The sequence below is a fragment of the Castor canadensis genome, chromosome 2 (genome assembly GCF_047511655.1).
Source record: "Castor canadensis chromosome 2, mCasCan1.hap1v2, whole genome shotgun sequence".
Classification (NCBI taxonomy): Eukaryota; Metazoa; Chordata; class Mammalia; order Rodentia; family Castoridae; genus Castor; species Castor canadensis.
Genome location: NC_133387.1, coordinates 1,256,182 through 1,268,693, shown reverse-complemented (window position 1 = coordinate 1,268,693; position 12,512 = coordinate 1,256,182). Strand labels below are relative to the sequence as shown.

The window sequence follows — 12,512 nt, the reverse complement described above, 5'->3', positions numbered from 1 at the left end:
GTTCATTGTGACAATTCTGAATGGCCTTACCTTGTACACTGGTTAGATCACCCCTCCATCTCCCCCGCTCCCTCGGTCCCCTCCTGCCCCACTTCAAGTGGTTGTGAGAGGTTTCATTGTTCTATTTCATATTAGGAATATGAAGTCCATCAACCATATTCCCTCACTGTAATCTTCTTTGTTACCCTCCCCCCTCCCACTAGGTCCCCCCACCCCGTACCTACTTTATATTCTGTCTTTTAAAGTCAGTGTATCCCAGCTGTTAAAGTCAGTCAACCCCCCATCCTTACTCTCCCTTACCCTTCCCTCCCACCTCTCATTACTCAACAGCTTTCGGTGCCTATCGTGGTATCCTCTATGTACACAGATGTTATGCATTTTGATATTGTTCACTCTCTATCACAGAATTTAGTTTCAAAAGGAAAGTAAGACCCACAAAAACACAGCTAGAGAGGGGACAGAGGAGAAACAAGCAGTGGAGACTCAACAACATGAAGATGTGTCCTGCACCTGCACAGGCAAAACAGTTTGATGCCGAGGCCTGATCAGCAGTGGGGGTCAGGGCGCTGGGGTTTGTGGAGGGACATTGGGTCCGATATGGGAGTCCTCCTGCCTCTGGTTCTGCACTAACCTGCCTTCTGCTTGCTGTGACCCTCTCTCCTTGAGTCCATCCAGGAACTTCCTCCAGGAGGGGAGGAAGTCCAGGGGAGGCGACTGCATCAGACCTTGCTCCATGTACAGGGGGCCCGGGAGACGCCTTCCTCCTGCTCCTCTAGGGGCCAGCTTTGTCCTCTTTGCCCGGCGAACGCCAGTTTGGAGAGCCCACACCATCATCTACGTCTTTTCTTCTTTCTTCTGTGCTTATAAGTCAGGTTTTCAGGTGGTAAGCTTTCCTCAGACTCTGGCTAGTTTCTCCAATTTCCAGAAGGCAGTGGAGGCTTGAGGACTGCTTTTATTTCTCTTGGAGATCTTAATTTTTTTAAATAACAGATTCTCGAGCAGGGGAAATGTTCAGTTTTATAATAGGTTAAAGTGGAAAGTTGGCAGTAAGGGACCAGGGCACTAACAGGCTGGAGACCACCCAGCCAGGTTAGGATATGAATGGGGGCCTTTCCAGTGGAGACAAGATTGGAGAGGAAACAGCTGGGGACGGGACTGTATGCACGTGCCCAGGTGCCATTTGAGGTTGTGAAGATATTCGTGATGGGAGCTGCCAAGTGAATGCACGAGTGATGATAAAGAAACCCCTGGACTCCATGGCTCTTTCCTGCACAAATTTATTCCTGAGAGAGTGTGAGTTGACAGTGTCTGGAAATTGAAGTAAAATTCATTAGAAAACACTGGTCAACTCTGACACCCTAACACCCTGCAAACACTGCCCCTAAAACGAGGAAGCCCAGTTTCACAAGGTGGTGCTGCATGGACCATCAAAGCAAGAGGCCTCCTCTCTTGGGTCTGTGCATCAGCCTGTTGCAGCCCACACAGGACTCTGTAATGGAGAACTGGGCTTCTAGTTGCTTCCAGAGTCCCAGAGGGTCACACAAGACCCCCAACTCATTGTAAGTATCCTCAACATAGCCAACTTAGGCACCTGTACTCCTGGAAACTGGGGACCCCTCCTAATGAGAAACCTTTACAAAGAGCAGGGTTGTGAGGGGTGGGGACAGGGAAGAAAAAAAAAAACTATAGCCCGAAGCTCCCCAGCTTTAGGGGTTGTGCGGTTGGAACAAATGCCAGTGCGGGGTTGGGGAGGTGCCCCAGGAGGGCCAGCTCAGAGACTGGCCACCACTTCTCCACACCAAGATGGCTGTGGCTCGGGCAGCAGAGAGGAGAGAATGCTCCCTAAATCTGGATGTCTCAGTGAGATGAAAATGGGGTCCGTGATCGTGCACTCTGCTGTGAGCTGCTACGTACCTGTCACACCATGGGGACAATGTCACAGAACTGCCACAGCATCTGTGTGGAACATAGAGTCAGCCGTGCCACTTCCCTTTTGGCCACCTGAGTGACTGAAGCCCACTGAGTTGGCAAAGTGTACTTATGACACATTGTATTCTCAGTAAATATAACATGATTTTCATAAGTGCCAACAGAAGGACAAGTCCCAGAATTTCTTCTTGATTATTACCAGGGTGAAAACCTGGGAGATGGCCATATGGAAGCACTGGGGTTGGGGACTGTTCCTACAGCTTAGTCATTAACAGGTGCTGGGTCTAGAGTCTTCCTGTGTCCCACCTGAGCACATGACAGGAAGGCAAATCGAAGCCTTCTCAGGCTGGTACCATGGATCTCTCAGGTAGCATTTTCTTTGCTTCCTGGTTCTGCTATTCATACTGTCTAGGATAGCTGGAATGCATGGCCAGCCATCTCCTCACAGAGGGCCACGCTCCTCTGTGCTGCCGTTCCTTGGTGCAACCTGTTCCTGGAGGTGCTCATTTCTGGATGCTGTCCAGTCTTCAGTGCAGCTGGTTCCTTGGTGCTGCCGTCTAAAACACGAACAGGGCAACTGCAGAAGTCACTGGTTGACGCTGACACTTGGCCATGGAACTTCCTCATCCACGTGGCTGGCCACATGAGCTCCTGGGCTCTGCAGCTGTCTCAGTTCTCTGTTAAGATTTAGACTAGCTCATTTGCACTGCTGGGTGCCATGCTCTTTACTTTGCTGGTGTGGCTGGTGCAAGATGGAGATGTCTGGTGAGGACTGGCACGTTGCTTCTGGAGGATCAGGGCTCTGTGCCTCTAGTGGAGATTCACGCACTGGGACTTGTTCAACGAATGGCTCAGTAGCCACAGGTTCCTTCTCTGATGTTGCAGGGTCGATCAATGGTTTGATGTACAGCAAAGACAGCTCGAGATTGCCCACCACCCTCAGCAAGCCAGAGGCTAACACTGGTCTAATGATCCCAGGCAATGACACGTGGAGGTGACTTTGATTAGACTTGTCATAGTTGAGGCAAAGGATTATTGTTATGCACCTTTGTTCTGAGATCTGACACACTAAACAGATGTGACTCTCACAGACCTGGGAACATGAGATGAACAACGGTTCATAAAACATGCCTGCCCTGAAGAGCTGGGTGCTCGGTGGGAAGAAGGCCCACTCATCCTTCCTCTGCAAGCTTCCTTCCTCCGTGATCAGGCAGCAGGGCTTCGCTTGTGATTAGCCTCTGGGAAATACTTGGCACAAGCTGTCAAGGTCATCAAGCCTCGGAGAAGAAAAGCCATAAAGCCGCCTAGATCGTCATGCAAGACTCAGTTTGGGCAAACTGGTGGACAGGCCGGGCACCATGTTCAGAAAACCTTCCTACAACCAAGATGGTTCCACTCCAATACCTGTCAGTGAGCCGTCAATCAGACAAAGGGGCCAGGGTTTGGATTCTCTGCGCCAAATACACCACAGACATTGCACAGTGGCAACAGTCACCCAAAATGCTGTGATCACGTCTTGGTCTTGTACGTTGGTGCTTGAGGTGGTTCACCAGCTTCCCAGGAGCTAAGATTCTAAGTGGGTCAGAGGCTCAAATGGTCTTTGTATTTTGTTGAGAATGGTTACATTACCAGAAGAAAATCCTGGCCTGTGTGTTGTGTGGACCAAGGAGATTAATGCTTCTTTGAGGATGGGAGGGAGGGCAGAGGTGCCATCTTTGATGTCCTGGCATTTGATGGGGACCTATACCTCTGACCTTTAGCTACCTGAGAACAAGATCCTCCCCCAGTTGGTACCAATAGCAGGCTTCTGTAAAAGTAAACGAAGAAAATGTGGCAGAAAACTTCCCAATTAACCCAGACCGCAATGGGGAGGTTCAAGAATGTCCAAGTAACCCGAGAGAACAAGTCACTTCTGTAGCAGGGAGGAGGAATGATAGCGAGGTGAAGTCTCAGGAAAGAGGCAGAAGACACATCTGCTTCAGATGCTCCCATGACCAAACTGCCAGGGAAACATGGCTGCATGGTGCCTGTGCCTCTGCAGTTCAGGTGCAGGACCAGAAGAGTGAGGGAGGTGTTGGTCCTTTTGAGAGGCCCTGGGCCTCACTCTAGGCTACCAGATGGATGCTCTGTGCACATGGTGCCAGGGTGGGGTGGAGGGAACCAGAGGGCACCCTGCTGAGGAAGGCATGTGCCCCGCATGGTCCGGGGAACACAGCCCAGCACCGCCTACACACCGTCAGCATTGAGTCCATCAGATGCAGAAGTGCAACTAACCGACCGGGCTGTGCCTTCAGGGCCTTGTGTGGTCAGGAGGTGGCTTCCTGGGCCACACCAAACCATCCATTCATTTTCCTGTCTCCGTTGTGAGAGCAGCAGGCGGCCTGACGAGAGATAGGAGTTTTTATGACCACTTTCTATGGCTGTGCCAGATGGCTTCAGGTGAGGGCTACCGTGGACGTGGGTCTGGGCGTTACTGGCCAACAACTCACTCGCTGTCACTGAGAGCTGGTTTGTCCTGTGTGCCAGCCTCCCACACTGTGGTGACAACCTCATACCCACACTTTGACCCGCACAAACTCATCACCTCTCATTCTGCAGATCGGGAGCCCAGTCGGCTTCCCAGGAGGCTCCATGTCCTTCCTCATCTGCAAAGATGGCTGTTCTCACACCCACAGAGTGGGAGAAAATATTTGCCAACTATACATCAGACAAAGGACTGATAACCAGAATATTCAGGGAACTTAAAAAACTAAATTCTCCCAAAACTAATGAACCAATAAAGAAATGGGCAAGTGAACTAAACAGAACTTTCTCAAAAGAAGAAATTCAAATGGCCAAAAAACACATGAAAAAATGCTCACCATCTCTAGCAATAAAGGAAATGCAAATTAAAACCACGCTAAGATTCCACCTCACCCCTGTTAGAATAGCCATCATCAGCAACACCACCACCAACAGGTGTTGGTGAGGATGCGGGGAAAAAGGAACCCTCTTACACTGTTGGTGGGAATGTAGACTAGTACAACCACTCTGGAAAAAAATTTGGAGGCTACTTAAAAAGCTGGACATTGATCTACCATTTGATCCAGCAATACCACTCTTGGGGATATACCCAAAAGACTGTGACACAGGTGACTCCAGAGGCACCTGCACACCCATGTTTATTGCGGCACTATTCACAATAGCCAAGTTATGGAAACAGCCAAGATGCCCCACCACTGACGAATGGATTAAGAAAATGTGGTATCTATACACAATGGAATTTTATGCAGCCACGAAGAAGAACGAAATGTTATCATTCGCTGGTAAATGGATGGAATTGGAGAACATCATTCTGAGTGAGGTTAGCCTGGCTCAAAAAACCAAAAATCGTATGTTCTCCCTCATATGTGGACATTAGATCAAGGGCAAACACAACAAGGGGATTAGACTATGAGCACATGACAAAAGCGAGAGCACACAAGGGAGGGGTGAGGATAGGTAAGACACCTAAAAAACTAGCTAGCATTTGTTGCCCTCAACGCAGAGAAACTAAAGCAGATACCTTAAAGCAACTGAGGCCAATAGGAAAAGGGTCCAGGAACTAGAGAAAAGGTGAGATCAAAAAGAATTAACCTAGAAGGTAACACCCACGCACAGGAAATCAATGTGAGTCAATGCCCTGTATAGCTATCCTTATCTCAACCAGCAAAAACCCTCGTTCCTTCCTATTATTGCTTATACTCTCTCTACAACAAAATTAGAAATAAGGGCAAAATAGTTTCTGCTGGGTATTGAGGGGGTGGGGGGAGAGGGAGGGGGCGGAGTGGGTGGTAAGGGAGGGGGTGGGGGCAGGGGGGAGAAATGAACCAAGCCTTGTATGCACATATGAATAATAAAATAAAAATAAAAAAAAAAAGATGGCTGTTCTCACACCTACCACCTGCCTCCTCGTCCGCTCTCTCTTCCACATGCCAGGCCCTTGTGGTCACATCTGGCCACCCAGGTGGTCCAAGTGTCTCCCTGTCTCACAGCCAGATGAGGATAAGCCTTCTCCCTCTGTAGCCCCACTTGCCTTTTTCACGTGAGGTGACACGTCTCAGATTGCAGGGGGTTGGGGTGTGGCATCTGGGGTGGGCTCTACTCTGATACCAGCTCAGCAAGATGGCGAGGAGTAACTGCTGGAGGAGGCTCAGGGTCTCTAACACACACCAGACTTGGACTGCGATCTGGGATTTGCTGTTGCCTATTACAGACCATGGGGCTGTGGCAGACACCTGATAGCCACAACTGTGGCCCCGACTCTGAGCACAGCATGGAGGTTCCTGTGGCTGCTGATCACAGGCCACAACTGAGTGGGGTCTTTTGGAAGCCTCACTCTCAGTAAGCATAAGACTGTATAGCAATCGGGAATGAAGAAGTGGTAAGAAAAGGCAGAAGGAGGGAGAATGGGGGAGGACAGCGGCACCTCAGCAGGTCTGCAATCTTGCACTCCGGCTCCTGCAGCACCATGGACACACACTGGCCAGGCCCAGCTTCAGGCACACACACAGCTCTGGAAGCAGGCAAGTGAGCTTCCCATGGCTCTGCAAAACTGGTGTGAATACGTGGAAAGGGATGGTGGTCACCAGGAGAACTGCCTTATGAGGGACAAGTCAGATGCTGTTTGAAAATTAAAAGATTAAAGAGACACAAAACCCAGAAAGCAATGGTGAGCCTTGGTGGTATCCTGGCTAAGATAAACCAAAGCAAACAGCTGCCATAAGGGACCTGGTGGGATGACAGGGGAGAATCCGTATATGGACTATGCTTAGGAACTGAGCTATGACCCCCAGACCTCACACTGGGGCTGTATGTGGAGACAGGGTCTATAAAGGCCCTCAAGTAAAGGTGAGGTCTTTACTGAGGGCCCTGATCCAGTACCATGGGTGTCCTTAAACAAAGAGGAAATGTGGACACAGACGCGCATGAGGACAGCCACCACCTAGGAGCCAAGGGGAGAGGCCTCAGTGGGAACTTACACTTGACCTGGGCCATCCAGCCTCCAAGACTGAGTAAGCTTATGTGGCCAGGGTGGTCCCACTGGCTGTGCAAATGCTTGGTGAGCACGGACCAGGGTTCTCAAAGCCCAATGGAGTTGATACAGCTAGGTATTGGGTGACATTAGGGAATGATCGTCACTTTCTCGAGGTATAACAATGAGACAATGTCCTTCTTTTTAGGAGATGAGGGCTAAAGTATTCTGATGTCATGATGTCTGAAGTTTACTTTGTAATGTTTCAGCCTAAAATAAATGAGGCTGACTCGTAACCACGCAAATGGTGAGGTGACAGATACTGACTGGGAGTGGATGAGCCAAGGTGCGTTTGGAGATAGCTGTTGAATTGTCATTTTAGCCCTGGTGCTTTAGAACTTCGGTAGTAGGAGGTGTGGGGAAAATACCACTCTCTGGGAGTACAATCCCTCAGGAGCAGTGTGCAGGTGGAGAGGGGTCATTTTGGGCAAGCAGTCACCTAAGGGTAAAGGTTGGGCACCACTTCTGGTGCTTTCCGATGTTGGACAGGTCACTCAGCCACCCCAGCTCTGGCTCTTCCACTTGCACAGGTGGGACAGCACCGAGAATCACAAGGATTGTCACAAGGAGGATGCTATGGAGATGTGTGGACAGTGTGTGGCCTTACGCCTGACTGCAAATGCTTGGTGAGCACTGGCCAGGGTTCTCAGAGCCTGGTGGGCGGCCTGAGCGGTGGGAACCTCAGGAGAATGGGGAGCCGTGTTTGTCCTGTTGACTCAGTTTGTCAATGACTTGAAGATGTGTTTACAAAAGGAGCTGAGAGGAGAGGAGTCATTGTGAGCCAGGGGGCAGAGTCCCCATGATTGACAAGATTCCCTGTGCCAGAGAGGCCTGCAGGGTTCAATTCTTCTGTTACAACTTCACACTGATGCTAGAGGGCTGGGGGTCCTGGACCAAGCAACGGTCCTTAAGGAAACAACCCTGGATTGCAGTGGATGGCAGGCTGAAAGAGGCCGTGCATGTCCTTGTGAAGGCAAATCCTCACCCTCCCAGTAAGAACGCCCAGAGTGGGGGCGTGGCAGTTGCTGGGGGGTGAGCATGCACACCAGCCCTCGGGAGGATCCGTCCGCTGCAGACGGCAGGCTGGCTATGCATTATCCCGACTCCCAGGACAGCGGGTCAGGCCAGCTCTCATCCCATCTAACCTGGGATGCAGGGCAGGGGCCTTGAGTTCAAATCCAAGTACCAGCCCCACCCCCCAAAAAAGAATAAAAAAATACTACACCTAAAAAGCATCATATCCCTAATTTTAAAATCATGCCAACAAACTAGTGCATAATTCCTTTTTAACCGTGCAAAACAAACACTTGCAAAAAGCACATAAAATTCTGTAAGTTCCGACATAACACAACCAGACCTAGCAACGAGCCAGTCAAGCGTCTCATGAATGTTGGCTGCCGAAGCCCCTGCCGAGAACTCAGTGTAGCTGCAGCCTCTGGGCTGTGGCCATCCAAAGCCACGCGTGATCCCCCTGTGCTTTCCCGCACCCCTTGCCAGCTCAGCCCATCCTGGAACAGAGCGGTGCTTCAGGCAGAGCTACATGAGCAAAGGAGGAAGGGGTGGGAAGGGCAGGTGAGGCTCCTCCCTGGCCAGGGGTGAAGAAAGACCGGGAAAGGCACAGGACAGCAGGTGGGCAAATGTGGGCAATCTGGAGGAGGGAGCTTCTGTGGCAGTGTGGGGAGAGGAATCCCGGGAGGCAGGGATGGTGGACAGGAAGACTGGGTCAGCTGCAGAGCTGGAGGCCAGAAGGCATGGGGGGTAAGGTCAGAGTCTTTCTCAGGAGAAATGAGGGAGTCTGGGAATGTGGCGATAAAGGATACGGTCAACGGTCAAAGATCAAATGTGGTGCAGAAGATGGTGCGTGGCTTCCACCCGGAGACACCAAAGGAGAACGTGGGGACATGTCCCCATTACTCCTGGCTCCACAAGGACCACTTGCCCTGCCTCCCGCTGTAAGAAGTCAGAGGCGCCTTCAGACAGAGCTGCGTTGCTGGGCAGCCCTGTCCTGTAAGGAGAACCAGAACAGACAGCCGCGTGAAGCAGGATGGTCAGGTGAAGGAGAGGTGTTGGGACCCGGCGAGAGTGAGCAGGGCCATCTCTTTGCTCGGGTCCGGGAGGGATGCAGGTGAAATCTGATGACGAGATTCTTCTGGACCATCCAGGGCCAGGAGTGTGGAGAGCAGAGGCCACACACAAACCAGGGACTCAGGAAATGCTTGTGTCTGCGGCTGCTCCACCTGCTGCCTCTGCCTCTCCCGTATGACCTTTCACCTTCCAGAACCCAGGCACTTCACACCCGGTGTGGCTGAACATCATGCCTGGACCCAGGGAGGCAGCACCAGTCACGTTCCGGGCGCTTCTGGAAGCACTCCCCCATCTTGGCCTTGCTCTGGCGTGGACCAGGCAGGGCCACAGTTCACCACACAGAGAACACAAGAGTCCCTGGTCCTCCCATGACCACTACAGTGGTGCCAGCTGCTGCTGGGACCAAGGTGTCTCTGCTTCCAAGTACAGGACACCTGGCCACGACCAAGTTCCTCACCCCTGAAGCCTGGTGGCACAGCACAGATAGAGCCCAGAGGTATGCACAGAGGGACATCATAGCCCAGATGCTGCCCTGTGTCCAGCTCTCACACAGGGAGGGGAGAGCAAGGAGCCATCCTCAGAGGACCAGGCTCTGGATTTCAGTATTTTCCACGAAGACCTAATAGTCCAGGACCACAGCCTGTTGCTCAGGTGGCGCTCCAAACCACCTCATCATTTTTCTTGGCGGCACTGGGGTTTGAACTTGGGGCCTCGTGCTTGCTGGGTAGGTGCTCTACCATGTCATCTTCCAATGCCCAGGTGGATGCCTCCCTCCCATCACCAGCCTGTCCCTCTTCTTCTTTCTCCTTCCCCACCCCAGCTCCTCTTTGAGGACAGTGGCCATCACTGCTCTATTAGGCCTCCCAGCATGGGCGTAGCCCGGCACACTGTAGGTGCTTAACCTACACCTGTTAGTCAACTGGATGTACTGTGTTTTGCTTTTTATCTAGACTTACAACCTATAAAACACAACAGCTTCTGGCTAGAGCTGTTGGGGTGACACCTTCAGACCCCATGACGTCGGGGGCGAGGGTGGGGTGGGGTGGCCCAAACCCAACTAATAGTTAGAAAAACTTCACACGCAGGAGTGGGACTGCATTTATTCCAGGGGGCCAGAAAGGAGGTAGGCTGAAAAGGACTGTGGCGGTAGTGGTGGAGCCCAAGCAGCCCGGGGTGCTACAAAGGCTGTGGGGGGGGGAGGTGACAGAAGACCTCGCCACTGTGGATTCCAGTCTTGCCTGCCATGTGATGTTGAGCTGAAATCTGTGTGGCTTTGTTGTGTTCTCAAAAATGTGAGCTGGCAAAGTTCACTTGCTCACATTTGAGAATTGTAGGGGCACCTCTAGGCCTGACTGGAGCTGTTGGGGTGGACACCCTCAGACCCCACAGAAGCAGAGGCCCTGCCACTCTGTATGCAGCCGAGTGTCTCAGGCACACAGCCTTCATTACTCACGATGACAGTGTTTGGTGACTATCTTTTTACATCTGAAATTGTGGTTACAGAGTCCCCTGGGGCCTCTTCACCCCTCAAGTGGGCTCAAATGTTAGTCAAAGCCCAAAAGCTTTCCTGGGGTCTGTTCCCCACCCCAGGCCCACCTAACACACCCTGTGTGTGTGTGGTACGAGATGCGCCCCTCTTCCACCCAAGTTGCTCAGGACTTTTCATGTCTCTGTTCTTTGGCAGTGACACCTAGCTAGAGAGGAGATCCTCAGTAAGGTTGGCTACCAGATTCTTGCTGTGCCTGGGACATGTGAACACCGTGCTATTACTGCACCCAGTCCACGCTGCCCACGGCTCAGACGCAGTGTGAGCCCAAGTGTGGAAGGAGAACCGGTCCGGGAGGCCCCACACAGAAGCAGAGAGCCAGAGAGCTGGTCTCACTAGGGCTCGTGTGCCCCCAACCCACGTCCTCAGGACTCTGCCACTGGATCGAAAGAAGAGACCAGCTCCAAGTTATTTAGGAGGGGGTGGCTCCCAGAGAGTGACCAGAACTGTGGGCATAGGTCTGCAGCCGGAGGGGTGGGGCAGAGAGGCTCTGCAGGCTGTTGAGGACAGGGTAGTGAAAACAGAAGCCTCAGGTAGGTGTAGCTCACACCTGCCTGTAATCCATCCCCTCTCCCCCCCGCCAGGACACCGAGGCTGGGTACGTACAGGTCAGCACAGCCAGGGAGCGGTTCTTGGACGTGTTCTCCTCCCTCTGGGCCACGAGCGAGCTGTTGGGCTCTGCCTGGTAGGCACACAGCGCCTCCCATTCCTTCTCCAGCCGGTTCTTGTTCTTCAGGTGGTCCTCCATGTAGGCCTGAAAGGGAGACACAGAGTCAGGACGCATGTGTGAGGCAGGGCTGGCTCGTGCCAGGTCTGATGAGAACACAGACCTGCCGGATGCACAGGACACAGCGACGTGCTCCCATCTTTTGTTTGAGGCTCAAGGTGTGTGTGAGGTGCTCACTTGGGGGCTGAGCTTGGGCATCGAGAACTAAATCCTGAAGTCCACTCTGGAGCCAGGGTGAACTGCTGGGGAAGAAAGACGTACCCACATTGGACCCCATGTGACCAACCAGGCCAAACTGTCTGGTGGAGATGTTGAGACCTGACAGTGGGAGTCATAGAGGATCGTGAGCGGGGCAGCCTGAGGTGTGCCCGGCACCTGAAACACCCTTGAGAATAGTCTTCCCACAGCAAAGAAGAACAGGACAGTTAAAGCGGCCCAGGGAGAAAACAGCTGTGGATGCTTAAAAAACCTGAGGCTGAGAAGGCTTCTCATTAAATAGAGGTTTGTATCACAAGTCTTCCACCTTCTTGTGCCCTTCCTAAGGGAATCTCTGGTTACTAGCAGGGCGGCATGGCGGTGAATCCTTGAAATTATTTACCTGAATAAACAATATATTTGAACAGCACTTTATTTATTCAATCAAGTCAGAAAGCTTGTCAGGAGATGTAGAAACCCCACCGCTCGAGAGACCCTCCAGGGTGGGGCCAAGACCTCTTCCACTCTGTGACACCAGGTGGCTGTGTCTCCCCATTCACACACCTGAGCATGGATGCCAACATCTCACCTGGCACAAGCATGGTGTGCACATGGTTATGGTGTGGTTAATGTGCACAAAACACGTTAAGACAAGGGTGCTAGATAGGCCTCTGGAAATCCACCTGTTTAATCCCAGTGCCAGGGCGCTCAGGTGACCCCTTGGTGGGCCTGTCTCTTGATCCCATGTGTGTGCACACAGAAGCCATTTTTCTTAAAATTGCACCCGATTCTGACAATGCTGGGTGCACTGCAGACTGGGCTAGGCTAATCTGTGCAAAGGCTCAGCAGCTCCAGCATTAACCAAACAAAACCCCTGGAGGCAAAGGTTCTGATCTTACTTTCCCTGGCCCTTGCTTGTGTTTACAGATTACCAGAAGTGGCTGAGGACACAAGGGCCCCTGAACATTCTGTGCCAC

At 52.0% G+C, this 12,512-nt stretch overlaps 1 protein-coding gene across 3 annotated transcripts in view; it reads right to left on the bottom strand.

Moving 5' to 3' along the window:
- Ptprn2 (protein tyrosine phosphatase receptor type N2) overlaps positions 1-12,512 on the bottom strand; it is a 711,256-nt gene that overhangs the window by 49,942 nt on the left and 648,802 nt on the right. For all 3 annotated transcript variants that reach the window (XM_074059905.1, XM_074059913.1, XM_074059920.1), the window contains one exon: positions 11,220-11,367. In XM_074059905.1, the coding sequence (XP_073916006.1) occupies positions 11,220-11,367 (148 nt within the window). The remainder of the gene's footprint in view (positions 1-11,219; positions 11,368-12,512) is intronic.